The sequence below is a fragment of the Copadichromis virginalis genome, linkage group LG16 (assembly GCF_057382275.1).
Source record: "Copadichromis virginalis isolate Kocher_CV1m ecotype Utaka linkage group LG16, C_Virginalis_male_GT1.1, whole genome shotgun sequence".
NCBI lineage: Eukaryota > Metazoa > Chordata > Actinopteri > Cichliformes > Cichlidae > Copadichromis > Copadichromis virginalis.
In genome coordinates, this window is record NC_140633.1 from 37,383,877 (window position 1) to 37,401,820 (window position 17,944).

Below are 17,944 nucleotides of genomic sequence, written 5' to 3' on the forward strand. Positions count from 1 at the left end.
TCCCTGGGCTCTCTGTCCTGGTCGTTGTGTCCTTACCCTACTTGCCTACTGGTGTTGGCCAGAGGGGCCGATGGCGCGATATGGCAGCCTCGCTTCTGTCAGTCTGCCCCAGGGCAGCTGTGGCTACAACCGTAGCTTGCCTCCACCAGTGTGTGAATGTGAGAGTGAATGAATAGTGGCATTGTAAAGCGCTTTGGGTGCCTTGAAAAGCGCTATATAAATCCAATCCATTATCAAGTCCACAAAGTACATGTAGACTGGTTAAGCAAATTCCCATGTACCCTCAAGCGGGTAAAGAACCACATTGTTCCTCCTGTATCTGAGGTTTGACTAAAGGAGAGACTCTACTTTGCAGCACCCTGGCATAGACTTTCCCTGGGAGGCTGAGGGGTGTGATCCTTCTATAGTTGGAGCACATGCGTTTGGCGCATAGTAGGGCTGCCACAACCGATTATTTTGATCGTCGACTAGTCACCGATTATTTTTGCGATTAGTCGACTAATCAGATCATGTGTCCACTGGACGTAAAACGTACAGTTTATTGCACCAGCATGCATCTGCTCTTATATAACTATCATTAGCTTACAGCTTTAAGTGTTTACGGTATGTGCTAACTAAAAATAAAGACAAGATGATAGTTTATTAAATTTTAATGAAATTTGCAGATTGTTTCGGTTAAGTTTAATAAACTCAGCTGTCTGCTCCTTGCTATCTAAAATATAACAGGACACCGGAATAAATTCTCGAGCATCTCACACTTCTGATAAACAGTTGTCTGTCTGTTTATTCAGCTGTGTAAAAAATATAACTTTAATCTCAGCCAAACCGATTTACTCGGGAACAAATAAAATACTGTGGGTTTAAAAAACGATTTGCCGGGAGACTGGTGTTCTCACCGGCTCTAGTGAGCCTTGAACCGAGGCTAACTATCGAGCTAGTGGGTAACAGACGTTTCCGAAAACGGAGCGCTTTTGAAAATATGTGTCTTAAACTGAGCAGATATTGGAAGTTTACACAGCTACATTCTCGCCTGAAAATATGTTAAACATTTATTTTGTGACCCAGAAAGAATATTAAGAGTAAAATAAAACTAACTAATTGTCGCCATTGTTGGAAACTGAGCAGGGCCACGCTGGGCCGCGCTATGAATTCTGGGATAGGTTGGGCCACTAACTAAATGAAGGGCGCATTTGTTGGAGTCTTCGACTTTGGACAGTCTTCGTCGTGTCGCTGTAACGTAATCGGCCTACTAATGCGGGCACAGGAGGACGCGGGTCCTGAATTTGGACACAACTACAGTACTGGACACAGCTTTGTCTTCTTCTTCGGGGTTTAACGGCAGCTGGCATCTTTGTACATGCAGTGCTGCCATCTTCTGTTTCAGTCCATTATTACACTCTTAAATCCTACTACTTATTCTTGCGCTGTTTGGGATCTTATAAAGCTTCAAACTAGGGCTGGGTATCGTCACTGATTTCTAGAATCGATTCAATTCCGATTCACAAGGTCCCAAATCGATTCGATCCACGATTCGATTTAATTCGATTCGATTCGATTTAAATCTGGGAAATTTTGACAGTCAGAAGTATAATTCAGATCAGAACATTTACATATTTTTGTATCTATAAAAAGGAAGCTGACACTCGCAAGACTTTATCCAAGGTGTGAGCATCACAGCAGATGCCTTTGTGTCAAAGTAGCTGAAGATAAAACACAAAAACATGAAGGTTTTCCTGGCCTGGGATTTTATAAAAATATTCTGCAGTACATCAAAAACGAAAGAAAACCATTAATTAATGAACATTACCTCTGACGTTACAGCGGTTTTATTAGACACACGGCTAAGCATTTTGCATTTTGAATAATATTAAAAAGTTTAAATTTGTTCAGTATTGAACAGCAGAAATGAGGCTTTCTTTTCGGAAGAATGTAAAAGGGAAAAAAACAGCGGCCGACAGCGCTGTAAACAACAGTAGACTTGTGCATAACAAGCAAGCGAATAATGAAGAAAGCGAAACTGTTCGAGAGAGAGAGGGGGGGGAGGGAGAGAGGGAGAGAGAGAGAGCTGCGCATCGCAATGGAAGCAAAACAGTAAAAGAGTGAATTCATGACGATGTTTATGTGAAGCGTTTGGATCTTCTTTTGCTGCTGGTTCGGTCAATATTGTTTGGAGAGAGATCAAACTAACAGCTTTAGAATCAGCGCATAAAGGGCGTGAACACAAAGCGCGGACCCGGATCAGCGAGCTGTCGGCTTTCAGCCCCGACTGTGAGAAAGGCGACATCTAACTGATTCTGATCCGCGGGTCACGCCCTGTGTTTAAGTCTATGTGAAGAATCCCTGTACCTGCTCTCATTTACTGTTTTGTGGTTATTGAAATTTTGTGAGATGTCACCAGAGATTCTGGCATTTCGGACAAAATAAATTTATATTAAAAAATCGATTCAGGATTTTAATGAATCGATTTTACGTTATCCAAGCCAGAATCGATTTTAATCGATGAATCGATTATAAAAACCCACCCCTACTTCAAACGACGCGTCGACTATTAAATTAGTCGTCGACGATTTTGATAGTCGACGTAATTGTGACTAGTAGACTAATCATGATAGCCCTAGCGCATAGACACAGACAACAGTAATGAGCCGTTCCCCGACCCGAAGGTGCAGAGAACAAACCCTCTCGTCCATCGGGGAAAACTCTAATGTATAGGCAGCAAGCTGAGGAGATACCCACCCCGAGCCCGCTGTCTCTCACCTCAGGCAACTCTAACCAAACTATATCTAGCTGGTACCTCTTGACCTCAAGTACTAGCTCAGGCTCCTTTCCCATCAGAGAGGTAATGTTCCATGCCACAGTAGCTGATTTTGTAACCCTATCCCAGGCAGAGTGAACTATTCCCGGGATTTTCTTCTCTTAGGGTTTTTTTAAAATCACTCTTTGTCTGGTCCCTCACCCAGGACCAATTTACCATGGGAGACTCTACCGACAAGATAGCCTCTTGGATCCCTGGGACACACAAACTCCTCTACCATGATAAGGTAGTGATTCACAAGGGGGCCATAAAATTATACATCTAAAGCTGAAGATGGAGCCAATTTATATATATAATTATATAATTTATATATGTTTTTACATCATTATTACATTTGCTATTATATCAGTATGGCCCAGAATCTCCGAGGAATGTTTCTTGCACCTTGTTGAATCTAGAAGAAGATGCACACCACTTCTTCCGTTGTCCTCCACTTGTCCATTTTTCTCAGATTTTTTTGAAGAACAAACTGTGCACCATTTTGAGATGCCAAGTTTTCAGCTTGAATATAATTGTGAAAAATCCTGTTTTATGTTTGTCTAACTGTGTTATCTGTGATATTTTATGTAGTCAGGCAAAGAAATGGGAACAGATGACATGCTTAAAGAAAAATAATTTAAAGTTGGTTCTTGACTAAGATGTGAATACAAAACAGTTAGTTGCCTTTGTTATGCTTGGATGATTCATAGATCAGTGTAAAGCGCCAAAAGAAACAAAACAAATTAAAAAAAATATTCTGCTGAAAATTGCCAGATACAAGAACTGGAGTGAAAATCAAGGGAAAAGCAGCCAATGTTCAAATAAAAACTTGACTTGCTGTGTATTTGAATGTGATATATTAATGTGCAAGCTTTTCTTACCTGAATACACTGTCTATCACTGGGGTAAAGTACAATATGAACCTTCTTCAGGTGCTTGGGTTTTCTCTTTTTGCTAAACTCTAAGATTTTATCCAACATCAAGGAGGCTACGACAGCTGTTGGGAAACACAGGTCTCCAGTGCCAATTGCTGGCAAGGATATGGAGGTTAGATTATTATTCTCTGCCATGTCCAAACAATCCATAAAGATTCCTTGCAAACACTGTAAGGCAACAAATAAATACTATTTAATAATAATAATGATAGTAATAAATATAATGACATTTAGTTTCAGTAATATTCATATGTCATCAATTTTAGACTGTAGAGATTATTTAAAATATATTATTTATGATGAGAATACATTACCTTTTCAGATGTGCATTGTCCATTATCCCAGTGAGGTGCAACTGTGTGAAAAACCTTTTTGTTCTTTAGTTGGCAGCCCTCAGTAACAATGATCTCACCAACATTTCCAGTAGCACCCTGTGCATTTATTGACTGCTGAAGTTTGGGTCCAGCTGCACGCAAGATGGCTTTTGAAACTGCACCTCTGTTCAGGTTGAGGTTTGGAGGCACACTGTTCACAATCACCTCTGTCTAAAAGTTTATGAAAGTGAACATAACTATTATAAACAATAAAACAAAAAACAATAATAAAAGAAACCGTCAAACCCTTCACTATTAAAGATAATTTATAACTAGAGGATAGGGTGATTAGTTAATCTACATGTGTACTCTTGTAGTCTGGCATCTTGTGTGAGTAAAAAATCTGGCATAAAGTAACTACGTGCTCTGGATTAAGTATAATAAGAATCCAAATTACCATGGTAGCCTCTATATTTCCCTTTGTAAGAAGGATGTCCAGACCCTCTTTGGACTGTATATGATACAAGTACTGGTCAGATCCAGTAGGCTGCAGAACTGGCCTATCGACTAGTTGAACCAGGCAACCAGTTTTAGTTTTGATTGAGGAAACATACAGCGCTTCATTTTCCTGGAAGAGCTTCTTCACTCCAGACTTGAAGACATTCAGACTGTCAAAGACTACAGCAGAGACGGCACCTTCAACCACAGTCTTGCAATGTGTCACATTCACTCTGGATCCACTCAGACAGATGGCCTCATTTCTGTAGGACACTCTCACCTTGTCTTTCACTTTCTCCATCCAAGATGTGTTGAAATGTTTCAAGTATTCAACGACAGCATTAGCTTTGACCACAACAGTTTCTTCTATGTGAGCGTTCTGTGTTAAGAAGACACCAAGCTGATGCTGAACATTTTTGACACTATCCTTGTAGCCTGACACCACGACTTGTTGAGCAGTTGTGTTGATTCGAGTTCTGCATTTCTTACTGTTAGCCTGCTCTAAGTGACTGACCAGCTGCTGCCACTCTGGCTTCTTCAGGACATTACTGTCTTCAACATTAATGTACTGAGATGTTAACAGCTGTCCTAGATGGTCCTGAGCATGAGACAGATCTGTGTCAGACACAGCAAGGAGCTGCACCCTGTTTCCACTGATTTCAAACGCTGCGTTTATTTGATGAGATGTGAGGAGAGCACCTGTAAGCTCCTCTTGTTGCTCATCCTTCAACAGTTCAAGCACATATTTATCTATTTCCAGATTCTGTCGTTTTAATGCAAGTACTGCATCAAATATAGCATTGATTGCTGCATTAATCTCTTCCCCTAAGCCAGTTATTTTCAGATTAGGACTCTCTGGTGACAATTTGAGTTCTGGATACACAAGTAGAAGTTTGTCCATGAGGCCATCCTGACATAGGAGATGAAAAACTGATGGTGACACTTTGATCTCTTCGGTTTTACTTGATTTGTCCCTGTGGATCTTGTTAATAATTTCAGAAAGAGATTTCTCCAGTCTGTCGACATCACTAACAGGACCAGCCACTGATAAAGCACCTCTGTTTTTATCAGGTACTACGATCACATTTTCATTCAGTAGCATCTCTCTGATCTTTTTCTCAGACTCTTTCCATGCATCTGAATCTGGACAGAACTTCACAGATTTGAACTTTGACACAGATTGTGCAAACGCTGACTTCACAGTATCAGTCCATTCTTTGATGATGGCTTTGGCATCCTTTTGCTTTAGTAGAGAAGATACAGGACTCAAGGTCACAGTGGTTTGGTGGAGCTTGACGATGCAGAAATGTTTTTCCATTTCACTACAAATGGTCTGTGCTGCTGATTTATTTTTAGCTAGGTATCTCAGGATAGCACTGTCAATGGGCTCTGAGATGGCAGCAGGAAGTTTTAGTGAAGGCTTTTCTTTGCCATAGAGGGCTCTTTTAAAATATTTAGAAAACCAATTAACTGTGGCCTCTTCATTCTTTTCAACAGCTGTAATAAAAAAACAAAAACCTTGAAAAACATGTGAAACACTGTAGATATGAAAGACTTTTTCTTCCTGTTCACTGCATGCAGTGTTGGGGAGTAACGGAATACAAGTACCAGTGTTACATATTTAGAGTACAAAATATGAGTAACTGTATTCCTTTACTGTTACTGTTTAAAAAGGTGGAATTCAGAATACAGTTACTTTGTAATGCCTGTATTGCAATCTCGCGGCCTCACTTGCGGCCCGCTTAATGACATGAAGAAATATTTTTTTTAAATTATTAGTCAAAAATTAATTTAATATGAGGCATATTCCTAAAGCAGTGGTCCCCCAACCCCTGGGCAATGGACCGGTTCCGGTCCGTGAGTCGTTTGGTACCGAGCTGCGAGTTGGGGCTCGGGTATGAAATGTATGGTTTTCAGGAGTTCTATTGGTTTTTATTTTATTTTATTTATCATTTTTATTGCTAACTCGGTTTCTCTGGGTCTTTTCCCGTGTGTTATGAATTAATCTTCTGTTTTTTTGGTAATTGTACTTTTGTAATTATTTTGTTGTATTATTATTATTATATAGTATTATTTTGTTGCCTTAAAGGCCGGTCCATGGCTCAAAAAAGCTTTGGAACCTCTGCCCTAAAGAATGTTTGCTTCATCGTGCTGCAGGGAGAATGGACTGCCATACCCGCTATGTGTCTTGTGAGCACGAGGCAGGGATATAAAGGAGAGTCAAAAAATACTAGGTGTCACTGACCAGAAACGGGAGCTGGAAGCATGCAAATATAATAATAACCACTGCAGCCAAGAAGAGTGCCTGACGAGCCCAGTTGTAAGTAAGCTATTAAGACTCGACTGTACACCGTGTTCGTGTTTTCCTCCGAAACAATAAGTTCAGTTGGAGCAGCCTTTCAATGCCTCTCTCTGTCTCTCACTAGCAAAGTTAACCCAGACAACAAAGTAAAGCTAGTTTTTGGTTATGAGCCTGACACGGAACCCAATGTATTAGCCACAGGTCCCTTTACTACGGTTCGGAGCCGTGAACCTGTTTTATATATGCGCGGAATAGTTTTCGTTATGAGATTGCTGCCAAGGGTCCACCCTACTGTTACTCATTTTATATTAAGATTTAAAAATCTAGTTGGTATTGGCATGGCGAGTAACCTTCAGTAATAGTAATAAATCACACAGTAATAGTACATTCATGTAGCTGTAAAAAGCATGATAATATATTAAGTAATCCAAAGTATTCAAAATATGTTACTCTGATTGAGTAATGTAACAGAATACGTTACAAAATACATTCTGGGACATGTATTCTGTAATCTGTAGTGGAATACATTTTAAAACACTGCACCTTCCCAACACTGCATGCATGGCACATGATTGGTGTGTTGGATATTTCAGTACTTACATTTCATGTTGTTTTTATCCAATTGGACTTCCTGTGTGGAACAAATAAAAATATACATTTTATTCACCATTTTTTTTATTATACTGAAGTCTTGTGTGACCAGTGCCATAAATAGCTGTTGGTCTTAAAAGTAATCTAGCCAAAAAGCCAAACCCATCTGTTCTCTGATTGGATTGCTAAATTTGTGATTGACCGATTGACATTGACCAATCAGCTGCAAGGAAGAAAAATCGGGTCAAATTTTGTACATGTAAGCTGAGAGTTACACACAGCCAGGGAGCCTGAGCGCAGAGTTTTACACATAGTTTTTTGCTTTGTATCTGTAAGCAGACCTTAACAAAAAATCTGTAACTTATATTCTCATCTGTTGATGCACAAATATAAAATTTTCACATATTTTGGTTTACAAGGTTACAAAACACAGTTCACAAATGCGCATTTGATCTACAAGTACAAAATATTTATGACAACATTTTGAGCCCATAAAGGTACAGGAAGTATGAAACAACAGCAGAAGAGCATTCCTAAAGGAGGGTTATGCTATAATAGACAGTAAAAGAATATTTATATTTCTTCATACATTCTTATATAGTTCTATATTGTGTATTTTGTTGTACAGTTATTTTATTTTCAACTTTAATTTATATATTTTATCTTATTCTCCCAGTTAAATTTACCCTTCATTCTAATTTGTGTTGTACAGTTATTTCATTTTTAACCTTAATTTATATTTTATTCCTTCCTAGTTAAATTTACCCTTTTTAATTTTTCATATTTATTTCCTATCTTATTCATAGCCTTTTCCTTTTTTGTTTTCTTTAGGTCACGAGCAGTTGTCCAAGCATTTCACTACATATCGTACTGTGTATGACTGTGTACGTGACAAATAAAATTTGAATTTGAATTTGAATCGATCTGTGAGATACACTTAAAAAAGTCACTACAAGTTAAGTAAAAAAAAAAGAAAAAAAATGTGAGGGTTGCAAAGCAATGTTTTAGCTATGTGTTGAGCTAGAGGGAGTTATAATTGCTACTCATAAAAACAGGGTAGTACTTTGATAATGTGTATGAGTATTGTTATAATGACATATGTAGGACACTAGGCTTATTCCTGCTTGAAGCATTCTTTTTCTTCTCATAAGGGCCAAAAGAAGCTGGTATTGTTCTTGTTTTGTATTTTGTTATTTCCTTTTCTTCACCTTTTATTTGGCTGTTCTAATAAGTTCTTTAAATGTTTGAGGCTTAAAAACAGCGTTAAACATAAGGCCACGTTTTTATTTTGCAAAGAAATCAAGGCAAACATTCTGTTGTTTAGAATGTTTGCCTTGCCTTGCATTATTAGAATGCGGTGTAGACTTCGTGGCCCAACATATCCCAGAATGCATAGCGCGGCGGTGGGTGTGGATAATTTTGCCGAAAAAATGATGAGGGGCGCCCGAAGAGTAAACTTTAAGTACTGAATATTATGTCACTTATTTATGTGCAAATCTGAGGCTGCGTACTTTAAGGCTGCAGACCCTGAATTGGGATACAGCCAGTGTCTGTAAGCTCAGTCTGCGTTATGTTTCCTGTTTTACTTTGAAAGTCCGTGTCTCATGTAAATGCATCTGGTTTTGCTTCCTTTGTCTCGTTAGGCCTGATTTGCCCCAGCTGTGTTTCCCTAATTCCTGAATATTTTTGTTTTATGAAATGGACATATTCCCGTCTCTTCACTTTTCTGAAACAAGCAGACAAGAATATTACAGTAATATGTAAGCTATGTCCTGGGGAGAAAAAACTATCAGCTGCTGTTAATAGCACGAGTAATCTACTGAAGCACCTGACACGAGAGCATAGATGAACACTTCTGAGTGATCCTTGTTCATCATCCATGGATAACACCGCGGCAACTCCTGCTAAGCAGGCAAAACTTGATTTTACTTTAGCAGCACAGAAAGCATCTGAAGGTGAGCTTAAAAAAATGATTGAAGGCTACATTGTGGAAGAGATGCTACCACTGCGTACTGTAGAGTCTCAGTCTTTAAAAATAAATAAATAAATAAATAGATATCTATCTCATTCTTTCACGGTTTTTTCAGTGCACTCTCTGAACACTTAGATGGCACACTTGTTCTTGGAGGTGATTATTTTTTGGTCAGCAGCTCACTGCTGAGCGACATTTCAGACACTGAGATTCACCCTATAGGTGTCAGCGATCACGCTCCTGTATCTTTAACACTAATGCACAAGAATAATACTACGCCAAGTAAAAACTGGAGATTTAATACATCACTACTTAAAGATGAAGACTTTATTAAATATTTTAAAAAAGAGTGGACTTCATATTTGAACTATAATGACACTCCCGAAACATCAGCTTCTGTTCTATGGGAAGCAGGGAAAGCTGTGATGAGAGTTAAAATAATTTCTTCCTCATCACATAACAAGAAAAAAGAAAACAAAAATATTCAGGAATTAGAAAAAACCATCAAATCACTAGAAGAAGCCTACACGTCCCACCAAGATCAGGAAACATTGAACAAAATACGCAAAACAAAACTAGAATTAAATGAGATAATTGATTTAAAAAAAAAAAATTCTTAGTACAAAGACTACGCCTACAAAATTATGAACATGGTAATAAATCCGGTCAATTTCTAGCAAACCAGCTAAAAATAAATGAAGAAAAAACAACTATATGTGCTGTTCAAGATTCATCTGGGAACACAATATATGAACCGAAACAAATAAACAACATTTTCAGGGATTTCTATAAAACGTTGTATTCACCACAAATAAACCCATCTAAAAAGGAAATTGATCAGTTATTGGACAACATAACTCTTCCAAAATTATTGGACACTCAAGCAATGGCACTGGATTCACCACTGACACCAGGTGAACTCCAGGAAGCCCTGATAAGTATGCCCAATAATAAGGCTCCAGGTCCAGACGGCTTTCCTGCAGAATTCTGGTCGATTCTAGCACCAGTTTTCTACAGAACATTGTTGGAAATCAAAGAAAAGGGCAGACTTCCATCAAATATGAATTCTGCAAACATTAATCTCCTGCTAAAACCAGGCAAAGACCCTGTATATCCCTCAAGCTATCGTCCAATATCTCTTATAAATGTAGACCTTAAAATAATCTGCAAAGCTCTCTCGAAGAGACTGGAGAAAATAACCCCCCTCTTAATTCATCCTGACCAAACTGGTTTCATAAAAGGTAGGCACTCATCAACAAATACACGTAGATTACTAAATTTGATAGACTACTCATACAGTAAAAACCTAGAAACTACAATATTCTCTTTAGACGCAGAAAAAGCATTTGACAGAGTTAACTGGAAATTTCTATTTGCAACTTTACACAAATTTGGTTTTGGATCCTCTTTCATAAACTGGTTAAAAATATTATATAATTCCCCAACAGCTTGTGTTAGAACAAATGACCAGACATCCTCCAGCTTCTGTCTCCTGAGGGGCACCAGGCAGGGATGCCCACTCTCCCCTTCACTGTTTGCAATTTTTATTGAACCACTAGCAGCAGCAATTAGACAGAATTCAGTAATTAAGGGCATAAAATGCAAGAACGTGGAACATAAAATCAGCCTTTATGCGGATGATGTGTTACTCTTTCTCCAAAATTCACAAACCAATATCTCTGGGGTGATTGAATTGATAAACTCTTTTGCAAGAATATCAGATTACTCAATTAACTGGTCAAAATCTACAGTTCTACCGATTAATTGCTCCCTCCATAATTCCTCTTCTACACCACTGCAATCGGGAAATATAAAATATTTAGGTATTAATGTTTCTCCCAAGCTTGCAGATCTAACTAAATTAAACCATATCCCACTTTTAAAGAAGGTAGAAGATGATCTGGCTAGATGGAAATGTCTACCCATATCACTCATGGGAAGGGTTGCCGCTATAAAAATGATGGTCTTACCAAAAATTTATTTATTCTCAATGATCCCAACTAAACCGCCACAAGATTGGTTCAGATCTCTAGATTCATGTATGTCCAAATTCCTTTGGAAAAATAAACCCCCACGTATCAGCTTAAAAACACTACAAAAGACCAAGGATAAAGGAGGACTAGAACTACCTAACTTTCAGCACTACTTCTTAGCCAACAGGCTTCAGTTTATCTCAGGATGGCTAAAACATACCCTCTTAGATGAACCTTGGCTAGATGTAGAACAAGCACTTTGCAATAATCTAGAGATCTCAGACCTACCATTTATCAGCTCAAACATCCAACGACATGAATGCTTCAAAAGCATCAACATCAGCTCTTCTCTGACAGCATGGTGGGAGTTTCTAAAATTGACGGCGTCTTCATTAATCCCATGCAAACGTACACCTATCTGGAACAACCCTGACATATTACAAAACAATAATATGATAAACTTTTCAGATTGGAGTGGTAAAGGAATCAAATATTTAGAACATGTACTAGAAGGAACAGACTTTATTACGTTTGACGGACTAGTTACACAATATGGGATCAACAAGAAAAGAATTTTAGAATATCAACAAATTAAATCCATAGTAAAAAAGAAATTTAAACCGGGTCAAGTTGAACTACAAACACCACCAAGTGTGGTTCAATTTCTTACTCTTAAAACCCCCAAATTACTATCCAAAATATACAGAATGCTTTCTAAAACAGATGAATCAATATCACTTCCTTTTTCTTTTTCTTTTTTTTCTTTTTTCTGCCTGTCCTGTTTGGCTCTTTTGCCATCAGAATTGTTGTCTAAAGGCAAAGAAAGATGCCCAACGGATTTACTTTACCAAATTGACCATCCCAGCCTTGCCGTAATGGTCCATTTGATTCACCTTTTATTGTTTATTTTATTTTCACTTACTGAATACGGGACAGACTTGACTGGGGGAAAGAAGGGGAGAAAGAAAGAGGGAAAGAGAAACAGCTGAGAAGAGGGACGGGGGAGAAGGGCAAAAGACAAAAACCAACAGAATGAGCAGAAAAAAATGCATATATCAATCACCTGGATCACCTGCTGAGAAAGGAAAAAGAAAACAAGCAGAAGAGAACAAGAGTAATAGAATAAACAACATCACAATGATATATGGGAATATGACAGTAAATACTAAATATTAAACATTATTGTGCAGCACATAAGATCAACAGAACACAGTGTGCTTTGAGGTAGGAGCCAAAAAGGGTGTAGTTTGTGGGTGTGATCACCCGTGTGTACACCTGTGAGCATGGACGCGCTTGTTTTTTGTTTTTTTAAAAGGTTCCTTCATGTAATAATCTGCTAGAGGGTGTGGGGGGGCCACAGCCCCGTCCTCCAGGGCATGAAGCAGGTATGGAGGAGATCAAAACTCCAGACATCCAGAGGCCCCCAGAACACAAGAGACCAAGGAAGACCAACAGAGGGGCAGCCGCGCCACTGTCCCAGAAAGAGCTGAGGAGAGTCCCAGATGAGGGCTCACTCAGCAGCCGCGGAGCAGAAGCCAGGGGGGGTTGCAGTGACGCGCCCGTGAGCTCCGCCGGCAGCCATTCGTGCCTGAGTGACCGAGCCCCAGGCCGAGAGGCCGGGGGCACCCCACCTCCGAAGTGGCCCGAGCGAGCCCCAGGCTCCAGGCCCCGATAAGCGGCCGCCAAGGAGTAAGCCGGTGTGTACCTGGACGCCCATCCCCGGACACATAGAACCACCAACGCACCGATGTCTGAGGGAGTCCACCACTGGCAGGGGAAGTGGTGGTAGGGGGAGATAGGCCTCCAAACCTTGGAGGGCCTAAGATGTCCCCAGAGAGGTGGCGCCTGACACCCAACCTGACATATAGACACAGAAATACAGGCACACACATATACAAACATCCATTCCCACCCTCATGCTCTCATATGCACTTACTCCACACTCAACCAACGTGGAGAGAGACATAAAGAGACGCTGTACACACGATCACACTCCCCAAGCGTACTCAACAAACCGGGTCTAGGTACCCTTGCCGGAGGGGGGAACTGCACCCAGACCCAGGTGGTGTTACCCTTTTCCCTGCGGTGGGGGGAGGCAGACCGCCCCGACTCCGCAGCAGCAGGGAGGCCCCACACTCCAGACCGCAGTCGGACGGCCAACTCCTCCTCCTAGCCCCCCCCCGCTCCAGCAGGTCGCAGAGAACGGGGGTGAGAGAAGACTCCAAACCTCCCTCCACCCGCTCATTGTAGTGTTGATGCATGTGTGTTCTAAGGTGCATTTAAAACCCAGGAGGGCATGGAGCTACCTGCCAGAGAGCAGCAGGTAAGCGCATGGTCCGTCCTGCTAGCCCTCAATGTCTACGTGTATTTAACATTGAGAGGTGGGCAACGATGCCAGGGGTGGGGTGTACACCCTCATGGTACTTTGGACTCCGTGTATCGTGCCCACCCCCAAGATCCTATATGTATGTGTAATGAGAGTGTGAGTAATGTGAATGTCTAAGTTGTGGGATAAAATTGAGGCAGAGGCAGCCAGAAGGGGACAGGGGGGGGTAGCCTCCTCTGCACCCTGGTGACATACCCCTACTCCAAGGTCCTGCATGTGTGGGTGGTTGTGGTGGAGCGGGAAGAGGGAGGCAGCTGGAGATGGGGAGGGAAGGAAGGGAGGGGCAAGTGACCCCTCCCTGGGGCCAGCTCCCCCGCTGACCCCAGTAGGCACCCCCATACTCCGCGACCCGCCAGGGAAAGGGGGCCCAGGCCCATCCAGACCGGGGCCCAGCGCAGCAGCGCCTCCTGGCCCCACAGAGCCCGGGACAGTCCACCCAACCCCACCACAGAGAAAACTGCACCCACCCCACCATCCACTCATCTTCCAGACTACATAAGACAATAAACACCCAGGCTGAGATCTTCCTCCACCTCTCCTGTGTCTCCCCCTCCTGCAGAGAGAGCTCCTGAGGAGAGGAAAGCTCCTGCGAGATGTGACAATCTTCCCCACCAGTTGAAGAGCCCCCCAGGTGGCTCGATGCACCGGCGGCACCCTGCTCCAGGGCTGGGCCCCCATGCACCCACCCGCCCACAACCCCGGCAACACACCAACCAGGACCCAAGCCCCCGAGGCCCGGCCCGGGCCCCAGCCCAGAGACGGAGCGCCCCCAGAACCTCACGCCCATCCCGGACCCACCCAGGGGCAGCCAGGCTACCAGGTCAGTAACCCACGTCCGTCAGCACAGACCCTCCCCTAGCCCCGCTGCACGCAGCCGCGAGGAAACAGTCACCTGAGAGCCAACAGAGCCCCTAACCGGACATGACCGCTACCCCGGGTTGAGCCCCCCAAGGAAGATGCCTCCGGGGAACCCCCCGACGCCCTAAGCCTGTCCCTACCCCCACACCAATCACAACAGTGAAGGCGGGACCAAACTATGACCCCCCACCCCCACTAGGTGATGGAGCTGATCAGCTCAATATCACTTCCTATTGCAAAATGGGAAGCGGATTTATCAGTTAACTTAGACCTAAACTTCTGGTCTCAGATTTGCTTAAAAACCTTTCATCTAATTAGAAATCCCAGTCTTCAATTAATTCAATACAAATACTACATAGAGTGCACTATACAGGTCATCGGATGTTCAAGAGCTTTATGTCTACCAACAACTGCTCACACTGTCAAACCAATACACCGGACAATTATATCCACGCTCTTTGGTTCTGTCCACCAGTTCAGAAGTTTTGGCGCGAGATATGTGAAGACTTATCGAAGTGTCTGAAATGTAACATTCCAACTTTTCTTTCTCAACAGGTGATTGATATATGTATTTTATTTTATTTTTGTCTGCTTATTTAGTTGGTTTTTGTTTTTTTGCCCTTTATCCCTGTCCCTCTTCTCCACTGTTTTTTTTCCCTTCCCCCCCGTTTTCCTTTCTCCCTTCTCTTTTCCTCATTCAAGTCTGTCCCATATCTAGCAAGTGAAAATAAAATAAACAATAAAAGGTGAATCAAATAGACCATTACGGCAAGGCTGGGATGGTCAGTTTGGTAAAGTAAATCCGTTGGGCATCTTTCCTCGCCTTTAGACAATAATTCTCATAGCAAAAGAACCAAACGGGACAGGCAAAAAATAAATAAATAAATAAAACCTGGACTTCACTGTTGATGTAAAAAAAAACCAAAAAAAAAACAACTAGACAAAGTACCTGGATAAGGCTAAAGGAGCATATGTGAGGTCTAAAGCCAAGTGGATTGAACATGGGGGGGGAGGAGGAAACATCTTATTTCTATAGTCTAGAGCAGGGGTGTTGAACTCCAGGCCTCGAGGGCCAGTGTCCTGCAGGTTTTAGATATCACCCTGGGTCAACCCACCTGAATCAAATGATTAGTTTATTACCAACAATAAAACAAAATTAAAAGGGATAATATTAAAATAACAAACAAATATAAACATTTTGAAATGGCCTATCCCACCCAAAGTTAAAGAAATGCAATTTAAAATAATCAATGGATAATACCCAGCAGCAGAAACACAGAAACACGCAATGTTATGGGCAAATACCACAGTGTAAATGGCAAAACAAAAAACCTTCCCTAAATGGGTTGAAGACTGAATTAAAAATCATTTTTTCATCTTTAGAACTACTGAAGGATTCATGTAAAGATGCTGCTTTCTTATGTGAAAATGTGACCCAATATCCTTTTAATGAATGTTTCATTTTTTTGTACCAAGTAAGCCTTATGTTAAAGTGTTGCCAGAAAAGAAAATATAAAATGTCATAAGAAGAATAAGCCTACACATATTTATATTGTAAATGGGGTTTTTTTGTGCAAAGACTAAAAATAAAGGGAAGTAAACAAAAAAAGGAAGAGAGATCAGCGAGAACAGCTTTGAGTTCATGTTAAGTCACGCGACTTCCAAAATCGGAAAAACCGCTCAAAACCAAGACGGAGATCAGTTTAATATAAACTAATCGTAATCCTTCCACCCACAAATAGTGTAACATTACTATATTTTACATTATTGTATTTATATTGACAAGGGAATACAAAACTATTCTTGAACATTTTACTGGTATGCAGATCTCCCTTGATTACACCAGCCTATTGTGAATAATACCTGTGAAGATTTCTCTTCAGTGGGTAAACAAACCGTCAGCTTCAAGACACCCTTTTCCAAACTGATCTGATGAGACTCTTTCGCCAGAACATTTTTCTGATCTGTGACACAAGAGAAAAAAATCTGCAGTGAATAACTCCACCGATAATACTGCGTAAAAGCTATTATTATTGTTGTTATTATTACTTTCAGTTCACTTTATGGTGCCAAACTTACCCTCCTCTCTCCTGAAGCGCACTACCGCTGTGCTGCTGCCATTTTCATACTCGATCTCACAGTCAACACCGGCAGATTTCTCACTACTAAAGTACTTCACCAACATTATTTCTAATCTGGGTATGTTGGTTTCTCCGAATCCGATGAGCAGAGGATAGGAGTATACCTCGACCATCGTTAGACGCCGGGAAGACGCACAAAGGAGAATAAACTCTTTCACTTTCTGCTTCACTGGTATAAGTAGACTACACTTGGACTGGTATCCGCCCATAAGTGGAAACTAAAAAAAAACAACCTCTAAGTCTCAGTGTTAGAAATGTTGAAATGCAATTTTTAAAAAAACAAAAAGCTTTTAATGTTTCATATAATATTTACATAGGTGGAATTATTAGAAAAATAAGTAAACTCGTAACCCAAACAACGGTTACCGGACTACGGAGCCCTGCAAGGGACATGGGAGGGAAAAATTTTTTAATGAACTTTTGCAAGATCTCACAAAAGATCCTGCTACTTTTCGGTTCTGTTTCTGTACCAGAAGGGTACGGTATGGAGGAGGATTTAGAGCATTTCCTGCGGTCAAGAGAGGTCTCACAAGAGGACATCATGCACATGCAACAAGACAAAGTACGTATAAATTCAGTAAGTGAAAGAACAAGATAGCATAAAACACTGGAGTTGAGAAGGCGAGTAACTTGTTGAAAAACAGAATTTGCATATGCAAGCCTTTAATATTAACTCTTGTAATTATGTTCAGGTTCATTAAACATCAAGTAAACATATGTTTAGAAATTTCATATTGTTATCTGGCTTTGCCATGAATAATGGTAACGTGGACGTCATGGCACGAAATACTTGGTGGAACTTATCTTACTTAAACCTTACTTCACGAAATCTTTTTTTTTTTTTATAAGATAAAACTTTATTAACCTCTCGGGTGGGTTCCTCTGGGAACTGAATTTCATTTATAGCATTTCTTTAATGTTTTATGTCTGCAGGTGGATAAGGCAGTGCTATCCGTCATGCATAACTACATATGGTGACAGAGTAGCTGTCAAGTCCTTCTGTCAACAAACTAAGTACAGCACAGATAAAGAGACTCTTCTGCAGAACCTAAGAGATAAAATTGCAACACGGAAAGAAAGATCAAAAACCAAAGGTGCACTGTGTGGTCCATCCGGTGTGTTCCACAAGCAAGGTAAAGGAATGGCAAGAAAGAGAAACGCTACAGGAGAGAGGACCTGC

General features: G+C 40.9%; 1 protein-coding gene across 1 annotated transcript in view; it reads right to left on the reverse strand.

Annotated features, from left to right (window-relative positions):
• The window catches only part of LOC146691302 (protein mono-ADP-ribosyltransferase PARP14-like), a 38,203-nt gene extending 21,326 nt beyond the window's left edge, over nt 1-16,877 (reverse strand). The window contains exons 1-4 of the mRNA XM_085435109.1: nt 16,703-16,877; nt 4,501-6,038; nt 4,044-4,274; nt 3,676-3,897 (exon numbers count right to left, since the gene is read on the reverse strand). Of these exons, the coding sequence (XP_085291235.1) occupies nt 3,676-3,897; nt 4,044-4,274; nt 4,501-6,038; nt 16,703-16,877 (2,166 nt within the window). The remainder of the gene's footprint in view (nt 1-3,675; nt 3,898-4,043; nt 4,275-4,500; nt 6,039-16,702) is intronic.
• Nucleotides 16,878-17,944: the final 1,067 nt, after the last annotated feature.